Raw genomic sequence first — 20,776 nt, 5'->3', positions numbered from 1 at the left:
TCACAGCAGCACAGCCCCATGGAGATTGGATCATTTCTCTCTGTACTTACCCAATAACCTTCAGTTCCATTCCTGATCATTCAATTCTTTACCGCAGCAGTTAAGTGACACAGCATAAACTGCTTTCCCTGGAAGCCTGTTTCCACAACTCAGTGGAGGAAAAGAATTCCCGCTCGTGTGCACGGGAAATGTTAATGGTCTCAAAATTACAAGGGAGAAAGCAGCAAAAGGCTCCTGAGGTCCCGCCTCCGTTCGAACAGTCTATACAGTTTTCTGGGTTTCTTTTTCCTTTTCATTTCTAGTGCCTTATTGTGCCTAAAATGGCATTAGTATTTTTTAATTAATTATATACCACTGGCACATTGCATAGGAATTTGCCTGTCCAGCCCTATCCATAAAAGCCTGTCATAGACAAGCTCGCTGCTGCAAGCAGGTGGGAATTAACATGGGGCTGCTTGGCTCTAATTCAGTTACAATTTGTTTCATGATCAATAGCAGTGACATTCTGGGAATAAAATCTGTCCCTATTACTGTGTGAAAAAGGACCATGGGGAGTTGTAGGAATCTTCTCCCCTGTGGTGTGTAGTTTTGCCTATTCCTTTGATGTATTACACCAGCTGAAAATGAGACGTCACTCAAAATAAGATGCTGCACTATTAGTAAAAGTATAAACATGCAAATAGTTGCAAAGAAAGCCATTTTCAACAGGCAAACAGAAACACTTGTTACTTGACCTTTAAAGAGCAAAGCAGGGTGTATGTGACATCCATCAGTAGCAGGTGGGTGCCACTTACAGTCAGTAAACAGGCCTCTCTTTGTGTGTGGTAGGTAGGTACCCTGGTATTTCACTTAGATCTTTTCCTTTGGAATGTAGAAATATCTGTAACACATATAGAAGGTAAACCGCCCTACTGTTTGCAGCTGTTCAAGAAGGGTAGGTAATAAAAAAAAAGGATTAGAGGCATTAAAGAAAATATACATGATGTAAGATCTATAATTACAGGTAGGTAATATTACTTGTAGGCTCCATTTTCAGAATTTTATTTCCCTTACCATCACCCCATTTTCTAGTTTTATGTTACACAAGAAATTATTCTTGAGTTATCTTTAATTTGCTTTTCTAAGCCAAGGTGTCATATTTAATTTATGAAAACATGTTTTATTTTATGATTTTTGTTCTCTTTACGTTGTTGGATATGCTCCCATTATTTTTATTTTTGATTTTCTTTCACCCGTACTTGACCCAACTTCCAAAAATTAGAGCCATCAGCCCCACCTCAGGATATCAAGTGCACTAGCCCAAGCTCAACGAACATTTTGGTAAGTTGGCTGCCCCCACCAGCAGAAAACCAGAATGGCATCATCACCAAATACTCCATCAAATACACCGCAAATGACCGAGAAGACGGCTCGCCCAACGGGGTCTTGGATATTCCGCCAGACACCACGCAATACTTGCTGGAACATTTGGAGAAGTGGACTGAGTACCGCATCGTTATGACTGCCCACACGGAGGTTGGACCTGGCCCAGAGAGCTCTCCCATACTGATTCGCACAGATGAGGATGGTATGTTGGCTTAGCACAACCAATCAGCAAATTTTCTCGGCTAACAAGTCTTCCCTTGCTGACACTTTTGCACCTTTCTGTAACTGTTGCGTCTAGTCCTCCATCCCACTGAAGCTCCCCCTCTGTTTCTTTTCGCATAGGCTTCCTAACGAACTACATCTCGAGAACCTCTCTGCACCTACTGCAGTGCAAAGTTGCTTGTATTTCAAGTACCCCCTGCCTGATGTTTTTTTCCCTGAACACTCTATGTATTAGATTGCTGTTGTCAATATTGCCACCCCCCTCCCCCCACCCCTAATATTACCCTTTTCAATTCTTTTTAAATCACACAAATCATTCAACATTCTTCTCAATGCACTGACATATCACAGAAACATTTGTGCGTTATTCTTTTTGCCCGGATTTCATGAGATGTTGGTCAGTGAAAAGGAAACAGTTCTGGGTCAGAGACCCAAGAGTGGCTGTCATTTTTTTTTTCCACAATAAATATATTTTTGGAATCATTTTTTAAATCAGATATAAAAAATCTTGCATTTTGTGATGCTTTGGCATTCAAAGCATCATCCTTGGCTGCCTTCTTTCCTCTGTTTTTAGTATTTGTACCTTTTCCTCCATGTTTTTATCACATTTTTCCACGTTTTTGGTGTTTTAGAAAGATGCAGCTCAGACTTTTTTCAGCTTATGAGCATTTTTGGACACAGTTTCAAAGAAGTGGTACTCTTTCCTGCATCTCTCGTGAAAAAATAGTGGGTCTGTCCTTGTGCTGCTGATTGGGAGGGACAGGGCACCATCAGTTTTTTTTTTTCTTTTAATCAAATGGTATTCTTCCAGTTCCTAGTGGTCCTCCTCGCAAAGTCGAGGTAGAGGCTTTGAACTCAACAGCTATTACAGTGTCGTGGCGCTCACCTGTTCCAAATAAACAGCATGGACAAATACGAGGCTACCAGGTCCATTATGTGAGGATGGAACATGGAGAACCAAGAGGACAACCCATGCTCAAAGATATCATGCTGGCAGACGCACAGGTACGCTAACTGAGATGTTGGTGCTGATTTAGTGACTGTACTATTTTATAATGTTCCATTGTGCAATCATCCACGGAAATGAAAAAGTAGAAATTTATGCAGGTTCAAATTTGCATTTTATCTGTTCCATTCTACCAGCTGTACTGTTTTAATGGAGGGAACAAAGTTGCCTTTAAGCTGATATAAACTACTGTATGTACTCGCATATAAGGCAGCCCCCCACCTTCCACTTTCCAGAAATATGTGACCTACATACAAGACCAAGAATCAATATTCTAACATTATGACTAGGCAACTTTATACACAATGGCTGGGAATTTCCTCGATGAAGATCCCACTCAGCCACGGTAACTTAGCAGCAAATGCGGCGAAAACCCCATTTACACCCATTAAGACGGAGGAATGGGAGCAGCTCGGAGGAAATTTAGGGCAAATGTTGTCTTTGTTGGAAGTTGATAGTGATTTTTTTTTTTATACAGTCTTTTATGGTGGGAGGCAACACGAGACCCTGCTTTCAGACAGGAGTCGACCCGACCTCACCCCTTCTCTCTGACAGAACCCAACTTTACCCAGCACCAGTCTCAGGCAGAACTCGATCTAACCCAACATCGCTATCAGGCAAAACCTGAACCAACCCTGCTGTCAGCCAGAAATGCTAGCAGATCAGCTACAACATCACATTACTGTGCCAGCTGATTTTTCCTACAGGAGTTTGTTTAGTTCAAAATGAGAGCAGGGTCAGGTAGAGTTCGGTGCTGTTCAAGAGCAAGATCGGGTTGGATTCTGCCTGACAACAAAAACAAAAACTTACATTTCTATAGTGCTCCTCACAGAAACAACATATAGGGCCAGATCTTGCTCGTAAAATAACGACGCGTTAACAATACACGTCGTTATTAATGTGCAAATTGGCCTGCAAGTGCAGGGGAGTAAGAGCTACGCCATGAGTTGCGAACCTCCAGAACTTGTTGGTCGATTTACGCCACTCCACCGTTTGCTTTGCACAAACAGCATCTTGCCCTTAACCTCCCCGTTATTTTTAAGAACTTGCTGGATCTTGGCAGGGGCAGGATGATAGGGATGTGGGCCTTAGTGTGGGTGAGAACACAGGCCACTGCATTCTGAATGGAAGGTGAAAGTGGGGAGGGTGGCAGGGAGAGCATTGGAGAAGTCCGATTTTGAGTTGATAAAAGCATTAATTAGGATATTGGCAGCAGAGGGAGAAATGCGGGGTGGAGCTAGTTAATGTTACAGATTTGAAAGAAGGTGGGTCTTGATGACAGATCACATGAGAGAAGAAACTGAGCTCGGGGTTGAGCAGGACATCAATAACTGTACACTTACCACCAGCCCCATTCCCTTATGTGGTTGCTCGCTCAGGCTGACCCAGGTGATGCTTAACCTTACTGTCCTCTTTGACATAGAACTAAGCTTCAAATTCAGTATCTTGTCCGCAACATTGCCGCCGAAACCCATATCCATACTTCCGTTACCTCTAAACTCAACTTCTCCAATGCTCACCTTGCCAGCCTTGTGAGCTGCTGTCACCACAAATTCTAACTTGTCTAAACTCTCCTGCCCACATCCTGTCCCACACTAAGTTCCATTGATTCCCTGTCCTCCAGCATTGCATTCAAAAACCTCATCTGCAGGCATAGGCTCACCTACCCTACATCTGCAGCATCCCTCGGCCTTAAGCTCCCTCCTTTGCCCTTCGGTTCTCCCAGACTTCTTTACTGACCCTCCTCCCTCTGTTCCACTACTGGTAATAGAGCCTTCAATTGTCTCAGCCCTACTCTCTGTAACTCCCTCCCGATGCCCGTCTGCCTTGCTAACTCTCTCCTACCTGCAAAAGCTGTTTTGAGACCTCTACTTTCTGTCACCCATTGTTGTTTGGCTTCAGTTATCTGCTATGTGAGGTGTCTTTTCTACATAAAAGATGCTATGCAAATTCAGGTTGTTGTTTTTGTTCTGCATCTTTGGGCTTAGCTTTAGGTGGCAGCCAGGAACATTGATGAAGTCAAGGTTGGAGGCGCATAAATGTTTTCAGCAGCCAAAGAGGATAGCTTCAGTTTTTCGAACATTTAGCTGGAGGACGTTTTGGCTCATTCAAGTCTTAATGCCAGATGGACAGTTGGAGAAAATGGCAACAGCCTTTGGGTCAAAGGGGGAGACAGAGGTAGAGCTGTATGCCATCAGTGCACATGTGAAAGTTGACAGCAGGCGAGTGAGGTCGCGATGGGATCACCTTTTAAGTACAGCTGAGGTGCAAGACTTGTCTCTGTTTGTGAACTCATAGAACAGCACCCACCATAATGACCCATGGATTAGACAACCCCTACACTTTTAGCCTCAAACAATGATGTAGATTTCATCTCTTATGTGACTGCATACGGTAGAGTTTAACACAAGATAGGAGAAAAGGTTTTGTAAATTTTTAAAAATTGAATAAATAAGAGTCTGCAATTTAAATCCTAGAAATGAGTGTCAGTGATATCAGCAGACGAACGCACAACGTACTCTCATGACATTCCTTTCTCCACTATTTTGTGGAGGGAGGAATGTCATATCAGTGCGTTAATCATTCAACCCCTGATATCACCAACAGCCATTTCTATACTTAACTTTCTTATGTAGTCTGGGCTATCGAATGGATTTGATTTTTCGGTGAGTCACTCATTCAGCATTTTTGCAGTTTTTCCTAAATGTGGAGTCTCATTGAAACATCCCAGATTCTGATGGGGCTTTACGAAGTAGATGCTGAGAGGTTGTTTCCCATAGCTGGAGTGTCTAGAACCAGGGGACATAGTCTCAGGATAAAGGGTCAGCCATTTAAGACTGAGATGAGGAGGAATTTCTTCACACAGAGGGTTATGAATCTTTGGAATTCTTTACCCCAGAGGGCTCTGGATGCTGAGTCGTTGAATATGTTCAAGGCTGAGAAAGATAGAATTTTGGACTCTTGGGGAATCAAGGGATATGGGGATCGGACAGGAAAGTGGAGTTGAGGTCAAAGATCAGCCATGATCTTATTGAATGGCGGAGCAGGCTCGAGGGGCCATACGGCCTCTTCCTGCTTCTATTTCTTATGTTTTTATGCGAGTGATTCTGCGATCTGCCACTTCCAGCCGGGAGCGGATCTCAGGAAATTGCTGGCACACTGACCATGACTTTCCGTCCATTTAACTTGAACATCGAAAATCATGGACTGCGTGTCGACGATCTCCTGAGGTGCACTCCCTGCGAGTGCTGCTGCTGGATCTGTACTCTCCTGACGTCCCCAGGACAAACGCAAACTGTGAGCGGGTGACCCGCTTTCAGGTTTGAGGCAGTTGCACCCTGTAATCGCAATAGGAGATGGGCATGATTGTATGGATGCCCCTCAGCATGTGGCTGAGATCAGTAACTTGGCCATGTCGGGGGTCCTGGTGCCTATCCAAGTCCCACCGCTCTGTGGTGCTAGGGGATTTTATTTTCACTGTTTTCTGAATATCCGTTAAAAGTGACAAAAGTAAGGACATAAAAGGTGGATGAGTTACAGCCCACTGTTCGATTTAACTGCTAATAATGTTAAGTGAATAATAAAGGTAATAACCTTTTCTTTCAAGCGTTGGAGCAATCATTTTTTTTCACACTTGAACAGACCAAAATTCAGGTGTTATGGGTATCATCAACTGTCTGAATAATGCTGTACACATTTCATTATCTTACAATAATGTTTTAAAGAGACAATATCTCTCTTTCTCTGCTTCTGTAGTCAGTAACAGAATATAAATACACACACAGACATAAAATGCCATGAGATGCATCCTAGAAATACTCCAGGTTCAAAAGTTGCAGGATAGCCACTATGACAAGTGACTGAATAAATGCAGAAAAATGCTAACAATACCACAACAGATCATTAAAATTAGCTAATATATAGAAGATACACATTGCGGAGAAAAAAGTTGAGTGACATTCACAATTTAGGAGCACAACAGGCTGACTGATCGGGCCTGTGTCACAAATGGAGAATTTCATGATACACAGTTTATTCTGGCCTGGTCAATAACATTATTTACCTTCTAATCCTAAATGCGCCATTACATTTTCCTCTGCTCTAAGGATATTAATAAATGTTTTTATCGCCTCAGTTTTAAATTTAAATGGGACTCCTACCCACGACTGCAGGCTCTTTGATGGAACACAATGATACTATGAAAGTAAATACCACCATACTCATGTCAAATCAGTATCATTGTGATGGTTTATCCAGCATCACTGATTTTAAGCACAGTTCTGGCAATTCTTATTGGATCTTCTGTTGTAGAGAAACCCTTTAAGGAATAATACCGACCTGATTTTGCCTAATATGGCGATCATTGTTTTCAGTGTCAGATCGTTAGTTTATTGTTCTACGTCTATGGTTTACTCCATAGGTCCCATTGACTTTACAGTAAATAATTTCTCTTTGTTCTATTCTGCCAAAAGCAGATCACCATGCCATCTTATCTTCCCGTACTGAATCAATAGGAAAAGGATTTAAATAGAATGAGTTTGGGTGGCCTCAATCCAATTCATTTTGGACGTGTATGCTTGGGACCCTCCAGAATTGTCCGTTTTCGTCGGGTTCCATGTGTGGAGGAGGCTGCTGCAAGGGATTCTTCATATCCCTCAGACACCTCTTGTAATAGCATAAAAGCATGTCCCTCTCTCCATCCAATGAACATGGTGCGGTATGAAAGGTAGAGTTCCATCAGCACATATTACCATGGAATTTGAGAAAGTAGGTTTGAAGATTTAGGAGAGGAGGGTGGAGTGGCGATCAGATCTTCAGCTGACCACCATTGTGGTCTCCTGACTGCTGGTAAAGAGTGCCGCACACCATGATCTTGCCACGATCTGCCTGCCTTTCATTCGCAGAGGTACTTGGCTGAGCAACACCAACACCAAGGATACTGCTGATAAATTACTGACAGGAACAGAAAACTATAAACAAAGAGCTACATTTAAAAGAGGTAAAATCACAAAGGTATAGTTTTAAAAAGAAGAAAAAAGCTTTTTCTGCACGTATCAATTGTTTGCAATTTTATCAGAGATAAGGTTGCAGAGTATTAAAAATCACAAGCAATTTTAAAGAAAGATTAATTTTGTCAGTTTTTCAGCTGCTTACATAATGGGCTGCAATTTGCTGAAAACTTGCACCACAGTAATGGTGCACCTATGGCTTATGCCATGATTATGGTGCAGAAATTCCAGAAAATAATGGCGTGAGTGACTTCTTCCATTCCATACACCACACCATAATTTACTGGGACTTTCGCACTGCTCCACAAAGACTCTTGCCAAAAAAGTTGAACAGCTAATTATCAGAGCCCCGCCACCCCCCCATTAAAATGAATGGCGAGATCGAGTTTGCTGAATTCACCCCGCTGTGATCATCACAGCCACTTAGACCATTATAGAATGGCGCTAGATGACTCAGAATCAGGATTCAATTGCTCAGCATGTTGCCTATATCAAAAATAATTATTTAACATATCAGTATCTTGATCATAATCCTAACCAGGCGTAGACGCACACCCACCACATTGAGGAAGGGCTTTATTTTATAATAAACTTCAAATTTCATGTTATTTCGACCTTAAAGGAACCCTTGAGGGTAACATTTTTACTGACTTGTTCTAGGAACTTAATTTTAATCTTAAACCTCAGTTAATGAATAAGTGTTTTGACAGCCAGGGAATCTCCCCAACTGATACTATCTTTACATTAATATTTATTAAGCTCATATGAATTGCAATTGGTAATGAAATATGGCTAGGGATCGCACACGATTCAGGGACAATTACTAAATAGCCATCTCAAAAGGCAATAATCTTAAATCAATATTCGGAGTTAAAAACAGTTTAACGGACCATGACTTGTATGGAAACGTTAAATAAACTGTTGTCCCGTTCTGTGTCCAGCGTTGGATGTGTATCGGACATTGGCTGCGCCACTTCTGATTCGTGGCTATGCTCACGGCAGCATAGTCTAATCAGTCCTCCAGCAAATTTTGTCGTAAATTTGCCACTGGAGGATCAGGGAGCACAATGGTCTAAATTAAGGCATTAATCACCAATATCGACGTTGCAGCAAATTCCGGGCCAATGTCTTTATCTTTGTTTTGCATGAGCCCACAGGGACTACTTCCAACAGTTCAGTAGAGTAGTAAGAAACAAGGGTCTCTCAACAAAAATTAAATTGTATAAACGCCCACAAATTCTAAAAATTACTTTCTCTAAAAAGTATAACAAAGTCAACAAAGGAAACTGTAACAAGACTCCTCTTCACATTTCAATATTTTGTTATACCCTTAAAATGATTTTGAAGCAAAAGTTCAGAGTTCTATACACACTTAAATCTTTTCTTTATTCTATATCTTTTCTTTTCTATCGATCTTGTTTTGTCTCAATCAGTGGGAAACTGATGACTCTGCTGAACATGTGAGTAAAACATAATTGGACAACTGCAAACGTGTGTTTTGTTGTTAACTCCTCAGTGTCTTCACATGATGTCTTATTGCAAATTTTTCTTTTTGTGTAAACGTTTTTGTCGGTTTGCTGCACTGCATGCATTAACTCATCTTAAGGACTTTTCGTAAGTTTTATTTTGTACTAACTTGTGCATTTTTAAAATTCTTTTGGAGTGAACACTTTGCATGAAATGAAACACTACATGTTGATTTTGAAAAAAGATGCCTCTGGGTAGTTACCCTGTGCATTTTTAGGTGTGATTAATTATTGGGATTAAATTAATTGATAAATATACACACGTTCCCACTCTGTTTAGAAAACAATTATGCACTTGTCCAATCAATAGTATAGCAGGACTGTACATATTGCACCAAGTGCATTTTTTTGTTGCAGAGTTCCTCAAACTCCATGAAGTCCAGGACACCTGGGCCCCGATATTTATTCAGGGCCGTGAAGAGAGAGGGGGGGCGGGTGGAGGCTGTCCGGACGGGAAACCCGGAAGTACGGCTTTCCCAGACGTCCTGACAATTTTGATGTCAGGACGTCTGTTAAACTTTTTCAGCCGGTTTCCCGCCATCATCAGGCAGCATGATTGATAGGCTGGCTGCCTGTTTAGATGGGAAAGCAACCAGGGAGCAGATGCCACGTAAGTGGGAAATCGAGGAAGGTCGGGTGGGGGAATCAGTCATCATGGGGGGTGGTCGGTCATCGGAGGGGCGGGGTTGGAGATCACGGGGAGGGGAGCAGATGTGGGGGGATGTGGGTGGCCAATCGCGGGGTTCCGATCACGGCAGGTAAGCTTGCTGGGCCTGGAGGAAACACGCCTGCTCCTCCTGGCCCACAAGCAGTGCAGTAAAGGCACTTACATGTTGATCCGGGCCTTCTCGCCTCCTCTTACGAGGTAAGACTCAGAAGACCCGGGAATCCTGGCCCACATAAGTTAAAAATTAAAAAACCTTTTGAAATGGAGGCCCGCAGCCTCTTTAAACGATCTTACTCACCAAGCTGCCTCCTGAGAGCTGGTTGGTCAACGCCCCTCCCCTGACCCGCCTCCATTAAAACATGAAGTGGGCGGGTTGGAATCGGGTTTTACATTTTTACAATTTTTTACCTTACCACCCGCCCCCAACCCACCCATCTTTGGGGGTTAAAATTACCCCCCCCCCCCCCCGATGTCTTTTGTAGGCATGTTGTACAGGGACAGCAGCTCTCTATGTAAAATGTCCAGCTTCATTCGGAGTTTTCTGGGACCTGGGGCTTGCCACCTGTATTATGAATGATTATTAGAGCACATTTTTGGACCTCCTAACTCTTCACTCTCACCAGAAAATCACTTTTTCCCCACCAGCAAAAGTTACAATTGCATTCCACCACATGCTTCATCGCAAAAGTGTACCAATTATATAATTGTACGAGATCTCCACTACTCACAAAATTACGCAACCTGAAAACTTTCAGGTGTTTCAAATCTATTTGCAAATAAAGCTGCTCATTATCTTTTGACGTTGGGCCTGTGAAACTGTCATGCGTGGTACATTGCCATGTGTATTTCATATATGTGTGGTGTGAGTGCAGTAATTTGTAAAAAAAGAATCTTTACCTTGCTATTGATTCATAATACTTTTGAGTATGTTTTAGGTTGCCTCCTTTTTTTAGGAGCCCTTAATTTTGTGAGTACTGTTAACTTTTGCAGTCAGCGTTGTGGAGAAATACAGTTTTAACCCTCTTTCAGCACCAGCTCTTTAGGATCATTTGATATTGGTCCACTTCTCAGCTCTTCAGTTAGGTTTGTTGGTCAAGCAACTGACTGGCACCTGGTCATTATGGTACTGAATGGCCACTGCATATCATTAATGCCTTGGCTTGTTTTAATTTTAAAAAGTATTTATGGGGTTAGATTTCCATCTTCAGCGCCTGGGCATTGATCTGTTGGAGTGGATCACCCTCCCTTGATAGAACGTGGAAAGGTTTATATTCCAGTTATATCAATGGAATGAAAATCAGATCGGTTCTATAAAGGGAGGGCAATCTGCTCCGACAGATTACTGCCCAGGCAGTGAAGATGAAAATCTAACCCCGTGTTTCTGTTTGGGCAGAGAACAGAGAGAGCATAAATTCTGCCCTTGTCGATCCTTCTTTGAAAGAGTAGAACAACTAAAGATAACTGGTTTCCCAACTGCACAAACAAAGCATACTAACCCTTTGAGTAACAGCTTTTGTACCAAAGTGTAAACTGATGTTTATTTGAACAGTATGATGAATTAAAAATGGATGGATCTTTGCACTTCCTAATTTAAATTTACTGTTGAGCGTTTGAAATGTACAGAAAATGCTGCGGGAGAAAAAGAAACATGTGTGTGTTTTAACGACTGACAGCAACTGCTACTCAAAAGGTTAATACATGTTTAACATCAATACAAAACAGATTAAATTTAGCACCCTACAATTTGCTCAATTCCCTCATTATTCAGGGACCTGAATAGCAGACTGATGGCCTAAAACTACAGAAGAGATTCTCATTGTCGTGTTTATTTTTTTGCCTTTTTGTGAACAGGAGATGATCATTTCTGGGCTTTTGCCTGAAACTACCTACTCTGTCACTGTGACAGCTTACACAACAAAAGGAGATGGAGCTCGTAGCAGAGCCAAGTTTGTGGTAACCACTGGTGCAGGTGAGTGATTTCTGGAGAAAATTATTGGGTTCCAGGCATTTGATGTATAATACCAACCAATGTCCAGATTCAAAACACCGGAGCAAACTAATTCAAATTCTAACTTGCTAAGACGAGGACAGTTATTTCTGGAGTTTAGATTTTTTTTTCCTACCCTTCCATATGCGAAGGAATGAAACAGCAGGGAGTCCATTCTGTCTGTTTCCTGTGCCAAAATGTCAGAGGCAAGAATAGATTCATACAAATCTTGCCACTTTTAACAGGCAAGCTTGCTGGAGGTTAAGCTTCTTTTTCTATGGAGTTGTATTTTGTCAAACAAAAATCAGTGCTGTCCAGAATTTCAACAAAACCACTCTTGTAAGGTGGTTTATGGGCACTGCAAGCAACAAATTTAAATTTTAGGTTACCTCTATATTTCTGATTTCACCTTAATTGCACATTTCATTTTATTGTGCAATTTGTTCAAGATAAACGCCTCCTTCTGCAATTCTTTGCATTACTGTTTCAATAACTTATTTGTGTCAGTGACAAGGAAACATTGTCATGGCCGTTTTAAAAATAAACTCTTCTTCCCAATCGTTGCTGATGGTTTAAATGGCATTTGTCGGCAAAATCATGAAGGGATATTAAAATTAGGTGTGTCTGTGAGGCAGTGCTCCTTAACAGAAACATGCAGCTGAAGATCTGAGGCATTGATGTTGACATGACATGTGACACTTTGAGAGGAAGCATCTGTTTGGAGACCAAGTCAAGAAATTATAAAACCCAACTGCATTCTGGGGCTGACCTTAGCCACAAACTAAAGTTATCTAGTTTTGAAGGAACTGCATCCCCTAGGATACCAGCATAAGCAAGAGTCATTTTAATAAAAAAACAGAGAAAAAAAACAGGGTCAATAAGGGAAAAAATACTCTGTAAAGTTAATTGGGATAAATGTTTTATTGTGCTTTTGAATGACAGAGTAGGTTCCTTCAGGCCAGAAAGCCAGAAAAGGCATGCCTTTTACTCTCACTAATTTATTGTTCTTAAAGTCAGAGTCATGGACAGAAAATACTTGTGTTCCTCGGAAAGGAAAACTTCCAATGATAACTCTGCTGACTGCTATTCAGGCAGAATGACTTTGGATACATTCACACTACAGCTATAGAGTTGGTACAAAGTGTTTTTGTAGTTATAGTGTAAATACAGCCTGAATCTGGAGTCGTGGGCCAATCTGACACTGGAGCGAGGCAGAGTGACCTTCTCTAGACGAAGACCTCTCACTCTGTTTTGCTTCAGAGTCAGTTTGAGCCTTGACACCCTATTTACACTAAACATGTTTAATGTCAGTATGAGCCGAAACTGATTCACATCTATATCAACCTTGTTGTGTCGAAGCATTCATCGACAATAGCTGCGTAAGATAGTATTCAAAGATGGATTCTTCCACAAAACTGTGAATAAAATCAATAAGAAGCACCAATTCTAGTTGGCTGTTAATTGTTAAAACTGAATGGTGCTCTATTTTTGGCTTTCCTCGGCACCCAGAGTTTTTCTTAGTTGCGGTAGCAAGTCTGCATCTTTCGTAGTTGCATGTATATCCTTTCACAGGTATCTGGTTTGTGAGAGCATCTTAGGAGGAGGTCAGGTGATCTGTTCAACACACGGCACTCATTCAGATAGTTGATATTCAGAAACAGGTAAGGCATCATTCTTCACCACACAGATTACACAGGCCTGTCTGAAAGCTTTGCAGATAATGTCTGCTGTCAACTTCATGAACTTTCACACTGTCATCTCATTGATACTCCAGGCAAACCCCAATCATAGCTAGTGGGCATCAGCATGGTACCAACCCATACATCCCTCGAATCGAAACAGTGGGGGTAATTTTGACCTTGGGTGGTAGTGTAAGACGGACGATAGCAATTTGGCAGCCCGTTTTACATCTCTCCTGATATTCATTTATATCGGGAGAGCTGCGTAACGGACGGCTGATCCGATATCACCCATTTTACATGATCGCCCAAACTCATAATTACCCCAAATGCTTCAACAAATTTGGCTGCAGCAATTATTACAAAAAATGCTTCCTACACTGGATGAATGACATCTTTGAAGACCAGGCAGGCAAAAAGGAGTCCGCAGGGGGGTGGGAAAGTTTACAGATCTTGGAAAATGTGGTGCCAATATAACGGTACCCAGAAATAGCGGTGCTTCATATTTTCTGATAGTTTTATACAAACCGGCAAAGCTGTCAGCAAAATACCAATAGATCATATTAACTGTGAGTGTGTAAGTGTGCATGTGTATCGTTGATCCAGTGAGAGTGGGTCACGTCTCGATTCCTGCAATCTTGAGATCCCTGCGCACCTGCTACCCATAGGTCCAACTCAGAACTGGCAAGAACAGGATGAACTCTTCAACAAATCCAGCAACAGCACGATCATATAGATTTTTCTTCTGTTATGGTTATCATTTGTCACATGTGTCGCAGGACTTGACATTCCATCTCGCCGTCTGGTGGAGGCGGGGGGCTCCAATGGGAAGCTCTCTATGTGGGAGTCCTTCCCTGAAAACCATTGGGAATCTGGGGTGGAAAGTGTTGCATGGGGCTGTCTCTTGAAATAGGCTTTTAAGCTATTTGGCGGACTCCCAGGCCGCTTGTAACTTTTGCAGCCTGGATGAGTCCATGTTCCATATCTTTGTTGAATGTGAGAGGTTGTAGCCCCTCTTCAATTATTTGAGGGGGCTGCTTCTCAACATTTGTCTTCACATTAGCCCGGCACTCCTGACCTTTGGCCACCTGGTGTGGAGGGGCAGTGGGCATGTCGGAGGATCTTCTTGGACTTGTAAATCGCCACCTTGGCCAAGGTGGCGATTTACAAGTCCAAGATGAACATGGAGAGGGGAGGGAGGGGGGGTTGGAATTGCTCTGACTGCCTGCCTCTCTGGCGCAGTCTTGTCCGTGACCGGCTGGCCCTGGAGACGGATCATCGCAGTGGCCACTGGGTACGTTTGAGGCCTTCTGCAACTGCTGGACACCGCAAGGGATAGAGTTTCCTTTATAAGTTCTTTTTATTTTGTTGAAAGTATGTTTTATGTTTAAGTTCCTTTATTAGTTGTGTCTTAAAAAAGGGGGCATGAGTACATTCATTTTTTCTGTTGGTGACACAACCCCAAGTATTTATCTAATTCCCTTTTGAAAGTTACTATTGAATCTGCTTCGACCACCCTTTCAGGCACTGCATTCCAGATCATAATAACTCGCTATATCAAAAAAATGTTCCTCATGTCACCTCTGGTTCTTCTGCCAATTACCTTAAATCTGTGTCCCCTGCTTACTGACCGTTATGCCACTGGAAATAGTTTCTCCTTATTTACTCTATCCAAACCATTCATGAATTTGAACACCTCTATCAAATCTCCCCTTAACCACCTCTGCTGTAAGGAGAACAACCCCAGTTTATCTATTCTCTCCACGTAAATGAAGTCTTTCATCCCTGGCACCATTCTAATAAATCTCTTCTGCACCCTCTCTAAGGCCTTGACATCCTTCCTAAAATGTGGTGCCCAGAATTGAACACAGTATTCCAGCTGGGGCCGAAGCAGTGTTTTATAAAGATTTACTTAACTTCCTTGCTTTTGTATTCTATGGGTCTATTAATAAAGCCCAGGATCCCATATGCCTTTTTAACACCCTTCTCAACTTGTCCTGCCACCTTCAAAGATTTGTGTACGTACACCCCCAGGTCTCTCTGTTCCTGCAGCCCCTTTAAAATTGTACCATTTTGTTTATCTCCCCTCACACTTCTCTGCGTTAAATTGCATCTGCCATGTGTCTGCCCATTTCACCAGTCTGTCTCCTGAAGTCTGTTACTATCCTCCTCCCCGTTTACTACATTTCCAAGTTTCGTGTCACATGCAAACTTTGAAATTATGTTCTATATACCCAAGTCCAGGTCATTAATATATATCAAAAGATCAGTGGTCACACGCAACCACTGCCCCTTTAATCCCATGGGCTTCAATTTTGCTAACAAGTTTATCATGTGGTACTTTTCCAAATGCCTTTTGAAAATCCATTTACACAACATTAGTTGCACCACCCTCATCAACCCTCTCCGTTGCTTCAAAGAACTCAATCAAGTTAGTTAAACACGATTTGCCTTTAAGAAACCCGAGCTGACTTTCATTTCTTAACCCATATTTTTCCAAATGCCAATTAATTTTTTCCTGGATTATTGTTTCTAAAATTTCCCCACCACCGACGTTCGACTGGCCTATAGTTGCCGGGTTTTCCCCCTCTCATTTTTTGAACGGGGATGTAACATTTGCAATCCTCCAGTCCTCCGACACCATCCCCATATCTAAGGAGGATTGGAAGATTTTGGCCAGAGCCTCCGCAATTTCCAACCTTATTTCCCTCAGTAACCTAGGATGCATCCCATCTGGACCGGGTGACTTTTCTACTTTGAGCGCTGCCAACCTTTTAAGTACCTCCTCTTTATCTATTTTTATCCCATCCAATTTCTCTACCTCTTCCTTCACTGTGACATTGGCAGCATCCTCTTCTTTAGTGAAGACAGATGCAGGTACTCATTTAGTTCCTCAGCCGTGCCCTCTGCCTCCACAAGAAGATCATTTTTGGTCCCTAATCAGCCCCACCCTTCCTTTGACTGCCCGATTACTATTTATATGTTTATAACAGACTTTTGGGTTCCCTTTTTGTTACCCACTAATCTATTCTCATGCAATCTCTTTGCCCCTCTTATTTCCTTTATCAGTTCTCCCCTGTGCTTTTTGTATTCAGTTTGGTTCTTTACTGAATTACAAACCTTACATTTGTCATAAGCCTCCTTTTTCTGTTTCATTTTAATCTCTATATTTTGAGTCATCCAAGAAGCTCTAGCTTGCGATGCCCTTCCTTTCCCCTTTGTGGGAATGTGTCCAGTCTGTACTCGTTCTACCCCCTCTTTGAAGACCTACCATTGCTCTATTACTGTTTTACCCACCAATCTTTGATTCCAATCCACTCGGGCCAGATTCCATTTCAACTCACTGAAATTAGCCCTCTTCCAGTTGAATATTTTCCCATTTGATTTTACCGTATCCTTTTCCCACACCTACTCTAAACCTAATGATATTCTGATCACTGTTTCCCAAATGCTCCCCCACTGAAACATGCTCCATTTGCCTCATTTCATTCCCCAGAACTAGATCCAGCAATGCTTCCTTCCTCATTGGGCTGGAAACGTACTGATCAAGAAAGTTTTCCTGTACACATTTCAGGAATTCCTCCCCCTCTTTGCCCTTTACACTGTTATTTTCCCAGTCTATACTAGTATAATTGAAGTCCCCCATTATCACTACTGTAAATTTCTTGCATCTTTCTGCAATTTGCCTGCAAATTTGCTCCTCTATCCCCTTCCCACTATTTAGTGGCCTATAGTATACACCCAGCAATGTAATAGTTCCTCTATTGTTCCTTAATTCTAACCAAATAGATTCTGCCTTTGAACCCTCAAGTATATTATCCCTTTCTGGTGCTGTAACAGTATCTTTGATCAATACTGCCACATCCCCTTCCTTTTTTTCCTTCCCAATCTTTCCTGAATACATTGTAGCCAGCAGTATGAAGTGCCCAATATTTCCTTTGTTTGAGCCAGGTCTCCGTTATTGCCTTTACATCATGTGGCTACTTGTGCCTGCAGCTCACCAACCTTATTTACCACATTCCGTGCATTTACGCACATGCACTCCAAACCCATCTGAGTCTGCCTCGCATTTCCCCCCTGTCTGATCCCTCCTATTTCTGAACTACTCTTTATTCTAATGCTGTTTGTCTCTCCCAGTCCTCTGTGTACCTTGTATCTCCTCTCTAACGCTTCATCCTGGTGCTCCTCACTCTGCTAAATTAGTTTAATCTTCCCTCACAGCACCAGTTACTCTCCCTGCGAGGACATTGGTCCACCCTGTTGAGGTGCATCCCATTCCATCTTGTACAGGTCCCTCCTGCCCCAGAACTGGTCCCAATGCCCCAGGAATCTGAAGCCCTCCCTCCTGCACCATTTCTCCAGCCACGCGTTAACCTGTCTTATCTTTCTGCTCCTATACTCACCAGCACGTGGCACTGGGAGCAGTCCAGAGATTACTACCTTTGAGGTCCTGCTCTTTAACTTCCTCCCTAACTCTGTCTGTAGGAACTCAACCCTTTTCCTACCTACATCATTGGTTCCAACATGGACCACGACTTCTGGCTTGTTGCCTTTCCCCCTGCAGAATGTTCCGCCCCCGTTCAATGATGTTCTTTACTCTGACACCAGGGAGGCAACACGCCTTGCGAGACTCACATCGGAGGTTGCAGAAACGCTTGTCTTTCCCCGCGTTTATTGAATCCCAAATGACAACCGCATTTCTACACTTAGCTGTACCCCCGTGCAGTCATTTGCCCCACGGTGCCTTGGATCTGCTCTAGACTGCATTCTCCCGAGGTGTCATCACCCTCAGTACTGAAAAATCGATTTGACAGTGCCACAGTGCCACACTGCCTGCTTCTTCCTACCCTGCTGGATGATCACCCACTTACTATCCTCCTGAACTCTCTGGCTGTGGGGTGACCACCTCCTGGAACTCAGAGACCCTGAGCTCGAGTTCGAGCAGCTGGAGGCACTTCCTGCACACGTGGTTATCCAGAACGCATGAAGCGTCTTCCTGGAGTTTCCACATGGCACAGGAATTGCAAGCACTATACTCACCAGCACTTTGATCAGCGGACAAGTTGGGTTTGTTGCACTTTAAACATCTGAGCAATAAGCTGTTGAAAATCTCTGATGCACTGACCAGCTATATATAACCCAAAATTATACATTATAGCCAAGCAATATGCCTTGTTTGTAGGAAATCGAAAATCTCAAGGTTTAGATGTGTAACTAAATTATTACCAATACAAAGGAAACCAGAGCTAAGAAGACAATAATTAAAGTATAATTTTCAATGCAAATTATTCAAATAGATGATGTGCACAATTTTTAAAACTTTAATTGTAGTCTTTGTTTTTGAATGCAAAACTTGGAGGTTGATTACACACATGAAAGCAAACAGTTGGTTCTATTGCATTGAATCCATAAACCAGTCTTTTAACATCTGATTATGGCCTTGTCACCATACAAATTCACTGAACTGCTCAGTTCCTTCGTTGTTACTTGACTAGTTAAATGGCTGTTAAGCAACATTATAGGCATGAAATGGCCATTATTGTGGACAAAACCCAATTGGCCAGGTTCCTTCAGGTAAGACTAACAAAATCTTATAGGAGTTCAGCCAGCAGTGACCTGAAGTAATTAACATTTCTATTAATGGTTGTTACAAAATAACTGAGATTAACACCCCTCAAATCAGAAAACAAATCACTAAACAATTGCTTCACTTAATTTCGAAACATAATTTTCCTTCTTCACTCATGATACTGTGTACAACTAGTGATAACATTTATAGCATAACAGATTACACAGCTCTGGAAACAAATTAGCATATTTAACCATAAAATTGGTCACTTAATGTTAGAAATGCCTCCAAGAAGTTCCCCTTGTGTAGGCTTGAGTTGGAAATTTCACCAATTTTAAATATGGGAGCTGAGGGTTTGTCGCTGCCGTGGACAAGCCATGTGTCTGTGGTGTATTATGGGGAAGGGGCTGTAGTTTTCACCCTGCTCTATGGAACTACAATACCCAGAGTGAACCATAACAACCAATGTCATTTGACAATCAGGTAGAAAAGACCAAGGAATTAGACCTCCTGTCTCTGTAACCTCCTCCAGCCCTACAACCCTCCAAGATCTCTGTGTTCCTCCAAATCTTGCCTCTTGTGCATCCCCAATTTTAATCGCTCCACCATTGGCGGCCTAGATCCTAAGTTCTGGAATTCCCTCCCTCAACCTCTCCACCTCTCTACCTCTCTCTCCTTCTTTAAGATGTTCCTTAATACCTACCTCTTTGACCAAGCTTTTGGTCACCTGTCCTAATATCTCCTTATGTGGCTCGTGTCAAATTTTGTTTGATAATCGCTCCTGTGAAGCGCCTTGGGACGTTTTACTCTGCTAAAGGCACGATATAAATCGAGTTGTTGTTGACAAATTCTATGTGTGCGTTAGAGCAGGAGAGCGACGCATCCTGGAAGTTTGAATTTTCACTGCTGCTATGGAACTACAATACCCAGGGTGTGCCATAATAATCCAAGATACAAAACAGGCAGGCAGAAAAATTGCAAATGATAACTGTGAGTTGTGAGCATCAAAAATAAGAAGATTTTATCTATTCAGAGGTTTATTATTCCAGTGTAGGCCACTGAATAAAAATTCTGAGCTCATTGTGTTGTTTGGAGTGAGGGGTATTTTTGTGTTGCGGATATGAGCTAATCTTTTCTATCACGCAAATAGCTGAGAGAAAGGAAGGTTTTGTCGAGGAAGGAGGGAAGAATAAGCATATAAAATACTTGCATCTTGAGCAAGTGCACCGTGATAGCTACAGCACATGTTACAATGTAAATAACCAGGATTAAAAGATTCTGGGGACAGATGACCAAACAGAGTTACTTGAACCTTAAGCAAGTTTTATAAAGTGGTAAGTAAATAACAATACAAATATAGTCTAGAAATTGATATTGCCGATATTAGTGGATGAATACTTACTGCTCTGTTGAAAAGCGCTGTGGGGTGTTTTAATTATGTTGAAGGTGCTATATAAATTGTTGTATCAATAAGGTATGCAACATGTTTGCTTCAATAAATTTCCTGCGTTGCAGCTATTGGTGAACAACTATCACATTTAAAATGTGGTTTTTGGTTAAACATCAAAAACTGGCCTCCAGGTCCTGGACTAGCCATGAGCAACAACACACCTACCAATGTCAATGAGTTGTAATTTGGTCTTAAAAGTTCAAATGACATTCTGAACTGTTGGAACATTTCTTTCTCAATTTGATATTGTAAACCCTTCAACTTAATTGGAGTTTCCTGACTTACTGATGGGTGGT

The 20,776-nt window shown here is 42.0% G+C and overlaps 1 protein-coding gene across 8 annotated transcripts in view; it reads left to right on the top strand.

Moving 5' to 3' along the window:
- Positions 1–20,776, top strand: part of LOC137321288 (receptor-type tyrosine-protein phosphatase delta) — a 513,687-nt gene that overhangs the window by 379,271 nt on the left and 113,640 nt on the right. For 4 of the 8 annotated variants that reach the window (XM_067983653.1, XM_067983649.1, XM_067983652.1 and 1 more), the window contains exons 11-14: positions 1,262–1,567; positions 2,399–2,592; positions 9,036–9,062; positions 11,647–11,764. In XM_067983653.1, the coding sequence (XP_067839754.1) occupies positions 1,262–1,567; positions 2,399–2,592; positions 9,036–9,062; positions 11,647–11,764 (645 nt within the window). The remainder of the gene's footprint in view (positions 1–1,261; positions 1,568–2,398; positions 2,593–9,035; positions 9,063–11,646; positions 11,765–20,776) is intronic. The other 4 variants (XM_067983651.1, XM_067983650.1, XM_067983654.1 and 1 more) reach the window with 1 other exon arrangement.

The sequence above is a fragment of the Heptranchias perlo genome, chromosome 4 (assembly GCF_035084215.1).
Source record: "Heptranchias perlo isolate sHepPer1 chromosome 4, sHepPer1.hap1, whole genome shotgun sequence".
NCBI classification, from domain to species: domain Eukaryota; kingdom Metazoa; phylum Chordata; class Chondrichthyes; order Hexanchiformes; family Hexanchidae; genus Heptranchias; species Heptranchias perlo.
The sequence above is the reverse complement of the archived record's forward strand: the minus strand, read 5'-3'. Positions and strand labels throughout refer to the sequence as shown.